A 16,618-nucleotide genomic window follows, 5' to 3' on the forward strand; every position below is an offset into this window, starting at 1 on the left:
GGCTGTGTTGACGGCATGGCGGTTGAACACCGGTTCCTAAAGGAAAAAGGCATTCCGGTGGAAGTCATTCCTACGCTGATTAAGGCTAGGAAAGATGTGATCGCAAAATATTATCACCGCATATGGCGAAAATATGTTGCTTGGTTTGAGGCCAGGAAGGCCCCAAAGGAGGAATTTCAGCTGGGTCGATTTCTGCACTTCCTACAGTCAGGGGTGACTATGGGCCTAAAATTGGGTTCCATTAAGGTCCAGATTTCGGCTCTGTCGATTTTTTTCCAGAAAGAACTGGCTTCACTGCCTGAAGTTCAGACATTTGTTAAGGGAGTGATGCATATTCAGCCCCCTTTTGTGCCTCCAGTGGCACCTTGGGATCTCAACGTGGTGTTGAGTTTCCTAAAGTCACATTGGTTTGAGCCACTTAAAACCGTGGATTTTAAATATCTCACGTGGAAAGTGGTCATGCTGTTGGCCTTGGCTTCGGCCAGGCGTGTGTCAGAATTGGCGGCTTTATCATGTAAAAGCCCTTATCTGATTTTCCATATGGATAGGGCAGAATTGAGGACTCGTCCCCAGTTTCTCCCTAAGGTGGTATCAGCTTTTCACGTGAACCAACCTTCTGTGGTGCCTGCGGCTACTAGGGACTTGGAGGACTCCAAGTTACTGGAAGTAGTCAGGGCCTTGAAAATATATGTTTCCAGGACGGCTGGAGTTAGGAAAACTGACTCGCTATTTATCCTGTATGCACCCAACAAGCTGGGTGCTCCTGCTTCAAAGCAGACTATTGCTCGCTGGATATGTAGCACAATTCAGCTTGCGCATTCTGCGGCTGGTCTGCCGCATCCTAAATCTGTTAAAGCCCATTCCACAAGGAAGGGGGCTCTTCTTGGGCGGCTGCCCGAGGGGTCTCGGCTTTACAACTTTGCCGAGCTGCTACTTGGTCAGGGTCTAACACTTTTGCAAAATTCTACAAATTTGATACCCTGGCTGAGGAGGACCTTGAGTTTGCTCATTCGGTGCTGCAGAGTCATCCGCACTCTCCCGCCCATTTGGGAGCTTTGGTATAATCCCCATGGTCCTTACGGAGTCCCAGCATCCACTTAGTATTTCAGAGAAAATAAGATTTTACTCACCGGTAAATCTATTTCTCGTAGTCCGTAGTGGATGCTGGGCGCCCATCCCAAGTGCGGATTGTCTGCAATACTTGTTTATAGTTATTGTTAAACTAACGGGTTATTGTTGAGAGCCATCTGTTGAGAGGCTCCGTTGTTTTTCATACTGTTAACTGGGTATAGTATCACGAGTTGTACGGTGTGATTGGTGTGGCTGGTATGAGTCTTACCCAGGATTCAAAATCCTTCCTAATTGTGTCAGCTCTTCCGGGCACAGTATCCTAACTGAGGTCTGGGGGAGGAGCCAGTGCACACCAGGTAGTCCTAAAGCTTTCTTTAGTTGTGCCCAGTCTCCTGCGGAGCCGCTATTCCCCATGGTCCTTACGGAGTCCCAGCATCCACTACGGACTACGAGAAATAGATTTACCGGTGAGTAAAATCTTATTTTTAATTGTGATGTGTTTTTAGTTTCTCTGATTTACAGTAGTGGAAGCACATACTGTATGATAGGCTGAAAAGCGTATCAATAATAACACACAAGAGCATAACAAAGCTACTATTTACCAGCAAGAATCTGTACATTGTTTCTGTACAAGTTTCAGTCTGAATGCCACAAAATGTTAATTAAAAAAAAAAAAATATCCCAAACCAGGTTTCTAGTTTGCTGTCCTATCAATTTTGTGTGAATTTGAAGCTTAACAGCAACATTGATGATGGTTGGTATGGCTGTCTGACATCTGACCCGGGGACCAGGGGCAGTTCCAAACCATGGGCCTAATTCAGACCTGATCGCAGCGGCAAATTTATGAGCTACTGGTCAAAACCATGTGCACTGCAGGTGGGGCAGATGTAACATGTGCAAAGAGAGTTAGGTTTGGGTGGGGTGTGTTCAGACTGAAATCTAAATTGCAATGTAAAAATAAAGCAGCCAGTATTTACCCTGCACAGAAACAATATAACCCACCCAAATCTAACTCTCTGCACATTTTATATCTTCCCGCCTGCGGTGCACATTGTTTTTCCTATTAGCTAATAAATTTAGCTAATGGGCAAACAAAAACCCTGATCATGAGGAAATGCAGGTATAGACAGTCACTGAGTAGGAGGGAGCTGTAATTTAAGTGCAAGTGAAGAGAGCTGTGAGAACAGGAGGGAAGGGGGCCCTGCTCCAAGGATCTTACAATCTAGGTGCTCCAGGGAGCTTACAATCTGTGGGGAGGGGGGGGGGGGGGGGAGTAGGGACAGACAGGTGACATGAGGCACAAGCAAGCAGAAGATGGCCTGGTGGCAGGAAGTAAGCGAGGCAGAGATGGCCAAGGCAGTGAGAATGGGAGAGCTGCCTCGAGACTAGGTTATGCAGAATGGTACGCTTTGATGAACAGGTGAGTTTTTAGTGCCCGTTTAAAGCTTTGTAAGTCGGGGAGAGTCTAATAGAGCGAGGGATCTTGTTCCAGTGAAGGGGTGCAGCGTGGGCAAAGTCTGTAATTCACGTGTGGGATGGAGTGACCAGGGTAGAGGAGAGGCGGCGGTCATTGGCCAACCAGACAGAGTATGTAGGGAGAGAAGTTTGAGGATGTATGGAGCCAGGGCTGGTGCTAGGATGTTCGGCGCCGCCCCCTGCAAACTAGAAATTTGCACCCTCCCATACTTTACAAAGGGACAGCACGCGTCAAAGAAGGGATGTGGTCTCACAAGGAAGGGGCATGGCCACACAATAGTACCCCTATTTAAAATGCCCCCAGTAGTGGCACTGCTTACACATAACGCCCCAGTTTTAGCACCGTTTACACGTAACTCCCGAGTAGTAGCGCCACTTACACGTAATGCCCCCAGTAGTAGCGTCGCTTACATGTAACGCCCCCAGTAGTAGCGCAGCTTACAGATAATGCCCCCAGTAGTAGCGCTTCTTACAGATAACGCCCCCAGTAGTAGCGCCGCTTAGAGGTAACACCCCCAGTAGTAGCGCAGCTTACACGTAACGCTCCCAGTAGTAGCGTCGCTTACAGATAATGCCCCCAGTAGTAGCGCAGCTTACAGGTAACACCCCCAGTAGTAGCGCAGCTTACATGTAACGCCCCCACTAGTAGTGCAGCTTACACGTAACGTCCCCAGTAGTAGCGCCGCTTACACATAATGCCCACAGATTTGCAGTTTATTCACATCCCCTCCCCCGCACACATAGATAGATAGATATATACATACATACATACATACATACATACATACTGTACATACACACACGCACAAACTTCCTCACCCACTGTCAGTTTACAAACTTATCACAGTCTGGCTGGCAGGATCTGGAGCAGCACTTCCTCCTTTGTGGCACTGCAGTCTGCTGGTCAGTGTAGCTCCGCCCATCTGACCATGTAGCTCCGCCCCTCTGTCCATGTAGCTCTGCCCCCTTTTGTCCGATCACTGGATCAGTCACTGCCACTGTCACAGGAGGGCAGTGACATACAGTGACAGGCACAGCAGCCGGCAGCAGCAGGGATGCAGAGCAGGAAGAACGCCACTCCAGCCTTGTGCCTACGTGCTCTGCATCCCATTGCTGAGCGGGTAGCGCTGGGCCTGTATGGAGCAGTGAAGTTAGAAAGGGCTTTGTATGTAAGGGTGAGGAATTTGAAGAGGATTCTCTAGGAGAACAGGAGCTAGTGCAGGTTTTGTCAAAGAGGAGTGGCAGATGTGTAGCTGATGGAAAGGAAGATAAGTCTAGCTGCGGAGTTGAGAACAGACTGGAGTGGAGCGAGATGGTAGAGTGGGAGGCCAGTGAGGAGAATGTTGCAATAGTCAAGCCGTGAGATTGCTAATGAGCAGATAATAAATTTAGTTGCACTCTGGGAGAGGAACAGCCTGATGTAAGCGATGTTGTGTAGATGGAACCAACAGGATTGAGCCAGAGATTGGACATGGGGGCGAAGGATAGGGAGTAGTCAAGAGTGATGCCCAAGCAGCGGAGTTGGAACGGGAGAGATGATAGTGTTGTTAACAGTGATAGAGATATTGGAAGGGGGGGGGGGGGGGGGGGGAGACTCTCGATGGGGCAGTTTTGTCCATGTTGAGGTTCAGAAAGCAGAGGGGCAGCTGGATACCCGAGAGAGTGCAGGGGGAGATAGGTCAGGAGAGGAGAGGTATAGTTGCGTATTATCAGCATAGAGGTGGTATAGAAGGGCAGAGGAATTTATGAGGGCACCCGAGGATGAGGTCTACAGGGAGAAGTGAAGGGGGTCAAGGACAGAACCCTAGGGGACACCAACAGGAAGGATGGAGGTGAGGTGGAACCAAAGCAGACACTGAGAAGGAGCTGTTAGCAAGGTAAGTGGTGAACCAGGCAAGGACAGTGATAGAGAGGCCAATTGATTGGAGGGTGCAGAGGAGGAGAGGGAGGATGATCCAGTATCAAAGGCTGCAGATAGATCCAGGAGGATGAGCAGACAGAAGTGACCCCTGGATGTGGCCAAAAGCAGGTCATTGATGTAATGTAATGACGTTGCAACACTGCTTGCAGGCTGGAAGAGGCAGCAGAGTGGATTAGGACTTGGATGAGCACGACAGCGCGGCATGCATGACGTAAATTAACGTGTGTGTGTGTGTGTGTCTTGGAGCGGCTGTGTTGAGAACACAGTAAAAAAGACAGAGACTGAAGTTGAGTACAGTACAAAGCATGTAGACTGGGAGGGGTGCACTGTACAGAACATACAGATGAGGGAGTGAGGGCACAATGCAAAAACAGAAATTGAAGGTTTACGCTGCAGGACATAACCAATGAGGGGAGGGAAAGGGCATAGTAGAGGACATTGTTTTTTGCTTCCCTCTTGTCAAAACCAGGCTATTCCACTGGAAATACAAAAGAAGAAATATCTCCCAGCGCTAAAATCTATCGAATGAGTCTTAAGTATTTTTTTAACCACACTAATCAAGCATCAATCATCACAAGAGAAATGTTAAAATTAATTTTCTTTTATTAAGAGTAGAGTATAAGATCATACATCAAGTATCTTTTTCATTCACTCATAAAAAGTATCCTAGAATAATTCTAGTGATTCCTAATACGGGTATACTAAAAATAAATAACAAACAAAACAAAACACACAAAAAACATATAGAACTTGTGATACGCTATCTTTTAGCAATTTACTCACTAGATTTTTCAGGACAAACTTGTTCCCAGATGCATAGAACTATTGTATGGCATGCAGTTCTTAATCTCCAAGAATGGGGTAGTTTTCCACCCAATAGAACTGGCTTGTACTAACCAAACAGCAGTCTTGGTTATAGTCAATTCAGGTTAGTATTCTCTGAATCCAGTAAATATTCCTGTCCCAGGTATACCATATGAAGAGTAACTTACTTCAAATCACACGGAGCCCTTAAAACACGGGTGTCTGCCGGCAGACAATGAAAAGGGCGTCTCTGCAATCTACTAGTTTCGCCTTCAGCAGGCTTCCTCAGGATCCTGAGGAATCACTAGAATTATTTTAGGATACTTTTTATGAGTGAATGAAAAAGATACTTGATGTATGATCTTATACTCTACTCTTAATAAAAGAAAATTCATTTTAACATTTCTCTTGTGATGACTGATGCTTGATTAGTGTGGTTAAAAAAATACTTAAGACTCATTCGATAGATTTTAGCGCTGGGAGATATTTCTTCTTTTGTGTTTATAGTCCTATAAATTAGGGAGGATAGTGGAATCGTCCCTACTCTCCATAGCAGCTTGAAGTCATTGAGTGAGGCAGAAAAGCGCAGTCCTCAACTCCCCCTTGTTCTATGACACTGGAAATGTCCGGACAAGTATTTTGGTTTAGGGAGGTATTTTACCAGCTATTGGCCTGATTCATGTTTGCAAGTAAAGAAAAAAACAACAAAAAAAACAAAGCAACAGGGCAAAACCATATTGTACTGCAGGTGTGGCAAATGTAACATGTGCAGAGAGAATTAGATTTGGGTTGGGTGTGTTCAATCTAAATTCTAAATTGTAGTTTAAAAATAAAGCTAACGTTTCTGGGCTACATGCAAAAGCAGCCAGTATTTACCCTACACAGAAAAAAATATATATGTATTTGCTCGCCTTGCATGGCAACATGGTTTGTTCCAAACACAAAGTTATGTGCTTTTTTTTTTTGCTTTACTTGCAAACATGAATCAGGCCCTACAAATGTGTCCCGTTACAGTGTTGCTGCATATAGCAGCGTTCTGTAGTGGGACTGCGATGTGTACACAGCGCGGCATGCCACGTGCATACACATTGCAAGCGGCTCACATTAAAATGAATGGGAGCCGTATGCATAGTGTACGCTATGCTGAGACCTGTGTGCTGTGATGCAAACGCATTGAAAACCACAGTATAAGAGGACACATCTGTATGTTAAAATTACATCTGTATGTGCATAGTTGGTTTGTTCCTGTGTTTGCCACTATAACTATATGTTGTGCAGCGATGCATTTGAATGTGTCTGTTACAGATAATGTTAACCTAATTCATTTGACTGGTTTATTTTACTATTTACTTCAAATTCGTACAATCTTAAAACGCTAGTTAACAAAAAAATAAATCAAACAATATAACAAAACATCTTTATAACCTCTGCATGAACAAATACCCAAAACATCATATACACCCACATAATCAAATCCATACAACACACACCTGTTTCGCCCACATCAAATAACTTGAATACAACACACTCCTGCTTCCGCCCACATTGAACAACCAAAATACAACACAATCCTGCTTCCGTCCACATCATATCACCATAACATAGTACTCTCCACCACATCATCATAATACAGTTCATGCCCCCATCTTAAAATCACCAAACCACTCTACATGCTAGTATACACCTGCCACTGGGGCTTGCAGCACTTGTACATATCTGTGAGACTGAGGGGTAAATTTACGAAGCAACGGTTTTAGGGGATTTTCCATCAGCTTTGCAAACCCACCATTTACTAAAGACAAAACTTACAGAAAAGACCATCAAACCAGACTTTAGAATACTTTAGAGCAGGCCTGGCCAACTTTTGAAACTACACATCACAGCATACCCTGCCACAATTTTAGTTTTCCCTAATATCAAAACTGTGGCAGGGTGGGAATTGTAGTTTAACAACAGCTGGAGAGCCACATGTTGGCACGGCTTACTTTAGAACATCTAGCCAACCATCAATGTTTCAAACAACCGCAAAACAAGTAGAAATCTGGCAGATGAAGTACATGAAAGGCTGCAAAAAGTCAACACAGCAATGCATTGTAGTGGTTACCGACCAATGACGTGTTCAGGTGGACCAGTGTGTCTAACCCATGCCATGTGTATTACAGTTAGTTTCTTTTGTATATACCGAAGTCACTATTTGATTATCTTTAATAGCCATGTTAACGTCCAAATATTGGGGGTAATTCTGAGTTGATCGCAGCAGCAAATTTTTTAGCAGTTAGGCAAAATCATGTGCACTGCAGGGGGGCAGATATAACATTTGCAGAGAGAGTTAGATTTGGGTGGGTTATTTTGTTTCTGTGCAGGGTCAATACTGGCTGCTTTATTTTTACACTGCCCAACTGATAACAAAAATCCTGCTGCGATCAACTCAGAATTACCCCCATTGACAGAACTCCAGGATCCAATTAACGATGTCCTGAGCCCAGCTGTCACTCTAGTGCAGTGATTTTCAACCTTTTTAAACTCATGGCACACTAAACAAGATTTTAAAATTGCCAAGGCACACCATCAGTTTTTTTAATCACATATAATAAATATAATAATAAATATCGACATATATTCAATATATGTTGATATTTGTTATTATTTCTCTTAAATTAGTAGAAATAAATAGGTTTTACTTACATAAGAATATCAGTGGGAAACCTGTGCTTGGTGATGTCTCATGATGTCTCTTGTCTGAGGACGGATGGTTGATAAGCATACCCCCAGTGTAATTATACACACATGTCCCCGTTGTAATTCCAGACACATGCACCCCATAGTAATGCCACACACATGCCCCCCCTATATTAATGCAAAACACCTGCCCCCGAGTAATGCTACACACCGCCACCCCCCAAGTAATGCCACACACATGCCCTCATATTTCCACACACCAGCTCCCCCACTTAGTAATTCCACACACCAGCTTCTCCCTTACCTGCTCCCCCCCTTAGTAATGCCAAACACATGCCCCCCCTTAGTTATTCCACACACCTGCTTCTCATATTTTCAAACACCTTCCTCCTCCCTTAGTAATTCCACACACCAGCTCCCCCCTTAGTAATTCCTCACACCACCTCACCCCTTACCAGCTCCCCCATAGTAATTCCTCACACCAGCTCCCCCCTTACCAGCCCCCCCTTAGTAATTCCTCACACCAGCTCCCCCCTTACCAGCCCCCCCTTAGTAATTCCTCACACCAGATTCCCCCTTACCAGCCCCCCTTAGTAATTCCTCACACCAGCTACCCCCTTAGTAATTCCTCACACCAGCTTCCCCCTTACCAGCCCCCCCTTAGTAATTCCTCACACCAGCTACCCCCTTAGTAATTCCTCACACCAGCTTCCCCCTTACCAGCCCCCCCTTAGTAATTCCTCACACCAGCTACCCCCTTAGTAATTCCTCACACCAGCTTCCCCCTTACCAGCCCCCCCTTAGTAATTCCTCACACCAGCTACCCCCTTAGTAATTCCTCACACCAGCTTCCCCCTTACCAGCCCTCCCTTAGTAATTCCTCACACCAGCTACCCCCTTAGTAATTCCTCACACCAGCTTCCCCCTTACCAGCCCCCCCTTAGTAATTCCTCACACCAGCTACCCCCTTAGTTATTCCACACACCTTCCTCTCCCCTTAGTAGTTCCAAAAGTGCTTTATATAAAAAATAGCAGTGAGGTGCGCCTGGACCTCACCACGGAGCAGCAAGCAGAGCAGAGTGTGAGTGTGCGGCCGCAGCGACAGCCGGACCGTGACCTATGGTGAGTCATAGGTCACGGTGCGGCTGACGCTGCGGAATGGATATGAACAGGGCTTTGCTGCAGGTCTGTGAGGCAGGCAGGCGCGCGGCAATCTGCTTGGTGCCAGTGGCAGGTCTTGCTGGCGGCAGCGAGCGGGTCTGTGTGGCAGGGGCGGCTGGCGGCACACCTAGCAACTGGTCACAGCACACTGGTGTGCAGCGGCACACCAGTTGAAAATGGCTGCTCTAGTGGGTCTTGTGTTCTCATATCCCATGGAAGCTAAAGAATGCTGCACTGATCTGCTGGATATGCTTCTGGTAACTTCTGCATTGAATTCGGATGTGAATTCAGCTAAATATAGTATTAATGACTCTATACTGGAAAATACTGAGAAGAAAAAGGATCTAGGAGTCACTATGGGCCTAATTCAGAGTTGATCACAGCAGCAAATTTGTTAGAAGTTGGGCAAAACCGTGTGCGCACTGCAGGGGGAGGGGGGGGGACAGATATAACATGTGCAGAGAGAGTTAGATTTGGGTGGGGTGTGTTCAAACTGAAATCTAAATTGCAGTGTTAAAATAAAGCAGCCAGTATTTACCCTGCACAGAAACAAAATAACCTACCCAAATCTAACTCTCTCTGCACATGTTATATCTGCCACACCTGCACTGCACATGGTTTTGCCCAACTGCTAACAAATTTGCTGCTGCGATCAACTCTGAATTACCCCCTATATCAGGTTACTTAAAGGCAGGTAAGCAATGTAACAAAGCAATGAGGAAGGCTAGTGAGATGCTTGGTTGCATAGGGCGAAGAATCAGCAGCAGAAAAAAAGCAATGAGGAGGGCTCTACCTATGCTTGGTTGCATAGAGAGAGGAATCAGCGGCAGAAAGAATGAAGTAAAAACTGTATAGGTCATTGGTACACCCTCATATAAAATTCTGTGTTCAATTCTGGAAGCCATACCTTCATAAGGATATTAATACATTAGAGACTGTACAAAGAAGGGCATGATAGAAACTTTCAAATATATCAAGGGTTTTAACAAAATCCAGGAGGGAAAGATTCTTCAAATGAAGAGAAGTATTAGAACTCGAGGACATGCACTGAAACTGGAGGGAGGTACTTCTGTATGTTCAAGGGAAATTGTGGAAAAATTAATTCACAGAAAGTAGTGGACAAGTGGAATAGCCTCCCATCACAGGTGGTAGAGTCTAAGATAGTAGAGCAATTTAAACATGCATGCGATAGACATAAGGATAATCCTTACAAAGAAACAAGGATCAAATAAAGTTTGAGGTAAAAATATGGTTAAAAAAAAAAGGGGCAGACTAGATGGGCAGACTAAAAAGGGGCAGACTATGTTTCTATGTCGCTTGTCTGGTACCACAGACAATTCAGGCCAGACACTACTGGTCACGATCGGTAATCACTTGTGGTCAGCCACTGCAATGTCCACAGTGGAAGGTAATGCCTTCCATGAGGAATTTCCGGTACGCACGTGATACTATAGATTTGAGGATTAAATGTCCGCACAACTTTTGAAATGGAATGTCCCATCTGTCAGGCACCCACTATCATGGCTTGTTCGATCTCCCAATTATTCAATTTGCCTTGGTATTAACAGCCTAGCTGGTGTTCAACCTAACTCACAAGATGCAAGGTTACAACTCATGTACTGTAATCTGAGAATGTCCAAGATGTCACAGTATGGTGGTGCCACCTACCATTCCCTTTACATACTACTATTCCATGACTTTTGGCACTTCAGTGTACAGGTCCCTGCAAACACTTGAGGAACAACATGTGCCAGCGTGCCTGGACATTAAAGTCCCACTGGAACCTGTAGTCATAATATGTGACGTAAATAAGAGTGCGGGCAAAATTACTGCTGGGCCGTTCCTGTCCCCCCTCTGCCGGGCCGGCTCACCCTGCTGGTCTGCGCTGATTAAAGCTGCTGCCGGGCCGGTCGCCGCACTCCCTGGAGCAATTAGCGGGAGTAGCAGCATAGCATTGGTGCAGATGCACCCAGCCCATATTACTAGGTATGTGGCTAGCGCCAGGAATGGGCTCTGTAGAACAGAGAATTGAGAAGGGGGAAGCCCACTGAAGGAGAGCTGCCCTACAGAGGGATGGGACAGCCGTACCGATGCTGATTTATCTTAGGCTGCATCGTGTCTGCAGACATTGCAGCACTAGCAGTCCCAGTGCCGGGAGAAAGCGTGAAGGAAAAAAGACATAAAGATGTAGCCATGCTCATCTACGTTCGTATGTGCGCAGGCATCGCGGCATAGTGTAACGGTGCCACTGTGTGACTGACTGCAGCGGGTGTTCGCTCCATAGGCTAACGGGGTGTGTGCGTAAGAAAGCGTGTACGCAGTGGGCACACTTCCTGCTCCATCACTGCGGCGAAGATGAGCGAGGCCACATCTGTATACCATGTCACCGCCATGTCTACATAAGTAGAAATAGCTCACTCCTCCGGGGGAAAACATACATGCTGCTGAGGAGACTGCATCACTAGTCAGCGTATGAAAGGACTTGGAGGCGGAGATTGGAAGGAGAGACAGCCCATTCCCTCTAAGTGGTGATCCGGTGGACAGCCCAGCCTGCCACTGAGATTGGCTTCAGCTATATCTCTCCCCACTCAGTCAGAAAGGGGGCTAGACCAGAGGAGAGGAACACGTTCCACCCACAGTTACCCCAGGCTGAGTGACAGAAAAAGGAGTATCAGTTGCTGCTGATGACTGCAGCCCCTTGTGAAGGTGAGGCATTTGATATGCCGGCTATTGGGATCCCGGCGCTCACCATACTGACGCCGGAATCCCGACAACTATTCTCACTCTTGGGGTGTCCACGACACCTCTGGAGGGAGAATACGCGCGCCACCGTGCCCACAAGGGGCTCTTTTGCTCTCACCCCGCTGCCTTCATGCCGGCAGCGGGGATCCCGGCGATGGGATGCCAAGTGAAAACATAACATACTACACCCCTTGTGAAGATAGATGCTACACTGCACTAAAGGCAACCCAGAGTAATTTGAGAAGGCTGCTGCTATATCCAGGGAGAGATTCACCAGCCTCAGAGAGATAGGTGACAACTTTTCAGTTCAGAAGCTGACAGGGCTTTGAAAGCAATAGCCAGGCAACTCTTAGGGATTTCTCACACTACTTACCCTGGTTTCATAGTAAGGGCTCCTGTTTTCAAAACAATTTAGGGCATTGGTTGAACCCAAGTTATTGTAACTGAGAATACTCCTGTGTAACCATAGATATGGGCTCCTGTTAGACTAGCGAATACTACCTCTAATGGAACAGTACACCCTGCTAGGAATAGGTAACTCCCATTCCACTTAACTGTGGTTGTTTATGGTTCATCCTTGTAAGGGCAATAACTGAGGAGAAGCCGTGCTAATGTTAAGCACTTACTATACTGCAACAGTATTGACTTATACTCCCTACAACGGATGTAGATCCAACCATCTGGAGAATGTAGCATGAACATACTTCTGTTAGTAGACAGTACATAGCACCAATGATATAGAAAAGAGATGAGCTGTAATGTCCTGTATGAAAGAGATTGCACTTTATCTATCCCAAGGAGTTATCCATCTGAAATTATTCATCATAGCTAAAAATTAGGAGATAGCTTCTACCGCCTTTGTTTCTCAGAGTTCACTATCAGTCAGCTATAGCCATGTCATATAATATTATACTACTTTATCTAGAAGCTATTACCTTTCAGTTTGAGATACTATTGTAGTTAAAGAGAAATTGCAATATCTTTATTTGGAGACATATTATCCCAAAATTTTCACACCATTGTAATTGCAACTATTAACTCTGTACACCCATCCATCCTATGGACATTTTAGTCGTTTATATTATTGAATATAGGTAATATAGAGTAAACCTTATTTGCTTAAATAGAAAAGTATGTTGCAGCATTCTCAGAAATGTTTTTTGATGTGAACAAATGTATGATATGCAGTTAGTCTGAAAGGGGTAAAGTAGTGAAATACAACAAGAATTACTTGGAATATTTTTGTTATATATGTGTGCTGAAACCAATTTTCCCTAAAAATTGCTGTTATTTTAGCTTTGGTTCATCAACCTACTGACCTTCCTTATAGTAAACTACATCATCTTGAAGATAAATAAAAATTAGCATTTTGTAAGCCATGCGGTTTTTACTATGTCAGGGAAAAGTGGGGAGAACATTGCATCTCTAATAGTTAGAAAATAAAGGAAGAGGATATCAAGCTTGGGGACGAAAGTGAATTCAACATAAAGAATATCTGCACCTACCACATTCAGTAAACCAAATCTGTGAGTATACCATTACTTCCAGGATGAGTACAACGTATGCGTTCCATAGCTCAAGGACACCAGGATAAAGTAATTCCTCCCCTTTAAGTGCCATTTAGCTCAGTGAGAAAGTGCACAATTTTCCACTTCCTCACCTCCTCACACACCAGGTTTCCAAGTACTTATCGGCATCTGGTAATTTGGCTGATATCAGTATAAAAGGGTATAATGTTACACATGGGAAAATGTAAACTAAGGGCACTACACTGTGGCATAATGTGTACAGGGAGCACTACAATATATCATAAGAACTGGGGGCACTAGAGCATAATGGGCCTTAGATGTGGAAGGAGGTGCTATCGCTGCTGCTTACTGTACTTGGAGGCATTAGTATGGTAATGCAGCAGAAGGCGTCTGATATAAGTAGATGTCTTATCACCTTTGACACCATCGGCTGGCTGTGTGACCCATGGGGTCACATAAGCCGGCCGCCACAGTTACCACAAAGAGGCCAAGAAGTCTGTCTTCTGATAGTGATCCTGTCTGTGGCAGTCTTTCATTTTTGGAAAGAGGCCTTCGCCACTCCTTCCCTGCCCACAAACGTCTGCAGACTGTCAATCTAGTCTGCACTGTAGTGTACCCATCAAAGCAGAACCTATACTGCATGTGCACAGTACAGGTTCAGCGAATACTCAAAGTACCATACATCGGAATTTTCACTATGTGGATCTGAATTAGGCCCAATATGAACTAGGACATTACTTTTGGACATAAAAGAAACTAGGGAACTACTAGTGTATTGTGTTTTCTCTTATCCAATACACAGTTACAGGATAGGCACAGGAAGAAAAAGGTAGGAAAGTGCCTATCCTGTATCTGTGTGTATTGGATTGGTGACAATTTTAAATACAATTTGCTACAATTGTTGAGAATCTGTCTCCTATTGGATACCAGTGGACTTTTCCAAGGATGATTAACCTCCATTTTATTTTATGTTTGTGCAAAGGACACTATCTTCTTAATATATCACTTGGGTGTATTTTGTTTTATGTGGAATGTGTTATCAAAGGAAGCACTTTTTTATTACACATTATTCCTACCATAAAGCATGGCGTCAAGAGCGTAATGCAATGTGGGTAGTTCACTGCTTCAGGGACTGCAAAACTTGTGAAAATACAGACAAAACATGTATGATAACTTGCTGCTGTAAGGACAAGTACTTACCGTATTTTTCGGACCATAAGACGCACTTTTTCTCCCCAAAAATGTGGGGGAAAAAGTATGTGCGTCTTATGGAGCGAATAAGAGCAGATGCAGATGGAGTTCGCGGGTAGCGGCGGGTCCTGGATGCTGCTGCTGCTGCTGCGCCGTCATCAGCAGAGCGCGGCGCATCTCAGAGCCCAGCAGCAGCGCCCGGCATCATGTGACTCCCCCCCCCCCCCCCGCTCCCCCACACCTCCTCCCTCCTCCGGAGTTTCCCTGCAGGCAGCGTTAGATGAGTGCTTGGACAAGGGGGAACCGGCGGGTCCTGGATGCTGCTGCTGCTGCGCCGTCATCAGCAGAGCGCGGCGCATCTCAGAGCCCAGCAGCAGAGCCCGGCATCTACCCCACACCTCCTTGGTCCTCAGGAGTGCACCCGGGGCAAGCGTTAGCTGAGAGCCTGGACGCGGGGAACCACTGGTACTGTCTACAATATGTGTGTGTGTGTGTCTGTGTATGCTGGCTCTGATGTGTGTGTGTGTGTGTGTGTGTGTGTGTCTGTGTATGTGTATGCTGGCTCTGATGTGTGTGTGTGTATGTGTGTGTGTCTGTCTGTCTGTGTATGCTGGCTCTTTTTTTTCCAGTTTACTTACTCTAAAACCTAGGTGCGTCTTATGGTCTGGCGCGTCTTATGGTCCGAAAAACTCCTGCTGTTGACTTAAGGGGGGTACTCACAGAGCGATATTCTAAGCAATCTGACTAGATTGCTTAGAATTTAAGCATGATCGCTCCTTGTGTACCCCCTACAGTGATAGCGATGCGCAGCTCCACGCATCGCTATCGCTGGTGCTAGATTGGCCTGTCGTGCAGGCTAATCTAGCAGGTCACTCACTTCGCCTGCTGGGTGAAATGAGCGGCGCCCCTGTCTCCCCCCGCACGCTCAGAACAGATCGCGCTGTGCTGAGCGGCGGGAGAGATGTGTGCTGAGCGGTTCACTCAGCACACATCTCTCCTGCATCGGCCCGTCTATATGGGCCTTAAATGACTAAATACAATGACTAAAATAGAAAACAATCAATGTCCTGAAGTTGTTTTGTTAAATCCTAGACCAGGCTGTGCAGTAATTTTAAAACTGCTCTTGACCAATTACTGTATATCCTTTCACCCTGAAACGTTGCAAAGAAAAAGAGGTGAAATGCAATGTCCTTATTTTAAGTTATTTGGTACCATTATATGTATTCTTCACTTGTTTTCATCTTTCCCAGCAAATTACTTATTTGAAGTATACAGTATGGAATAATTGAATGTTTTATCGCTAACATTTGCATTGCATTGCATTGTATGGTTTTTGGTTGGCATATTTGTCACACATCATAGGTAAAATTACTGCAGTTGCACAGATTCCTTGCCAGTATCACATCTACTTTTTATTTTCTGTTTTAGATAACCGCTTCTAGCTCACAAAGCTTGAGGGGAAGACTTGTTGGACTTGCTAACCTTCAATCATCATCTTCATATTCCGAACTCTAGGACCTCTCCACCTAGTAGAATACAATTGGAGCTGATCTCATTTAGCCGTTTTAACAAAATGTTTTGCAAGATAAATGTATAGAAATCTGTTAAATAAAACATACATTCAAGTGACTACTTTATAAGAAAACTTCACCATCTAAAATCTCATTTCACTAACTGTATCAACAGCACTGTCATCAGAATGGTACGGATGCACCAAATCCAGGATTATGGGGCAAATTTATCAAACCTATTAAAGAGTGGAGAAGTTGCCCATAACATGTTATAGTATAATTAAATATTATATTATTATTATTATTATTATTATTTATTGACATAAACTATTTTAAAAGTGTTGTTTGTCGTAAATATTAGAACATGGATTCCAATGCATCACTACTAATTACAAGTAATCTCCGTTCTGCAGGTTCCCTCACTTTAATAGTTAGTGCCATTTCTGCTAAATAGTTAATTGAAGGTACGTAGTATGGCATCAATACTAACATGTCTTGATAAACTGCATAAACTTTGTTACGTGTTTCATGGG

The 16,618-nt window shown here is 44.9% G+C and overlaps 1 protein-coding gene across 8 annotated transcripts in view; it reads left to right on the forward strand.

Moving 5' to 3' along the window:
- CDK5RAP1 (CDK5 regulatory subunit associated protein 1) overlaps positions 1-16,219 on the forward strand; it is a 161,835-nt gene extending 145,616 nt beyond the window's left edge. For all 8 annotated transcript variants that reach the window (XM_063960398.1, XM_063960396.1, XM_063960395.1 and 5 more), the window contains one exon: positions 16,003-16,219. In XM_063960398.1, coding sequence (XP_063816468.1) covers positions 16,003-16,089 — 87 coding nt within the window. In that variant the 3' untranslated portion in view covers positions 16,090-16,219. The remainder of the gene's footprint in view (positions 1-16,002) is intronic.
- Positions 16,220-16,618: the final 399 nt, after the last annotated feature.

This window comes from Pseudophryne corroboree, chromosome 3 (genome assembly GCF_028390025.1).
Source record: "Pseudophryne corroboree isolate aPseCor3 chromosome 3, aPseCor3.hap2, whole genome shotgun sequence".
Lineage (NCBI taxonomy): Eukaryota > Metazoa > Chordata > Amphibia > Anura > Myobatrachidae > Pseudophryne > Pseudophryne corroboree.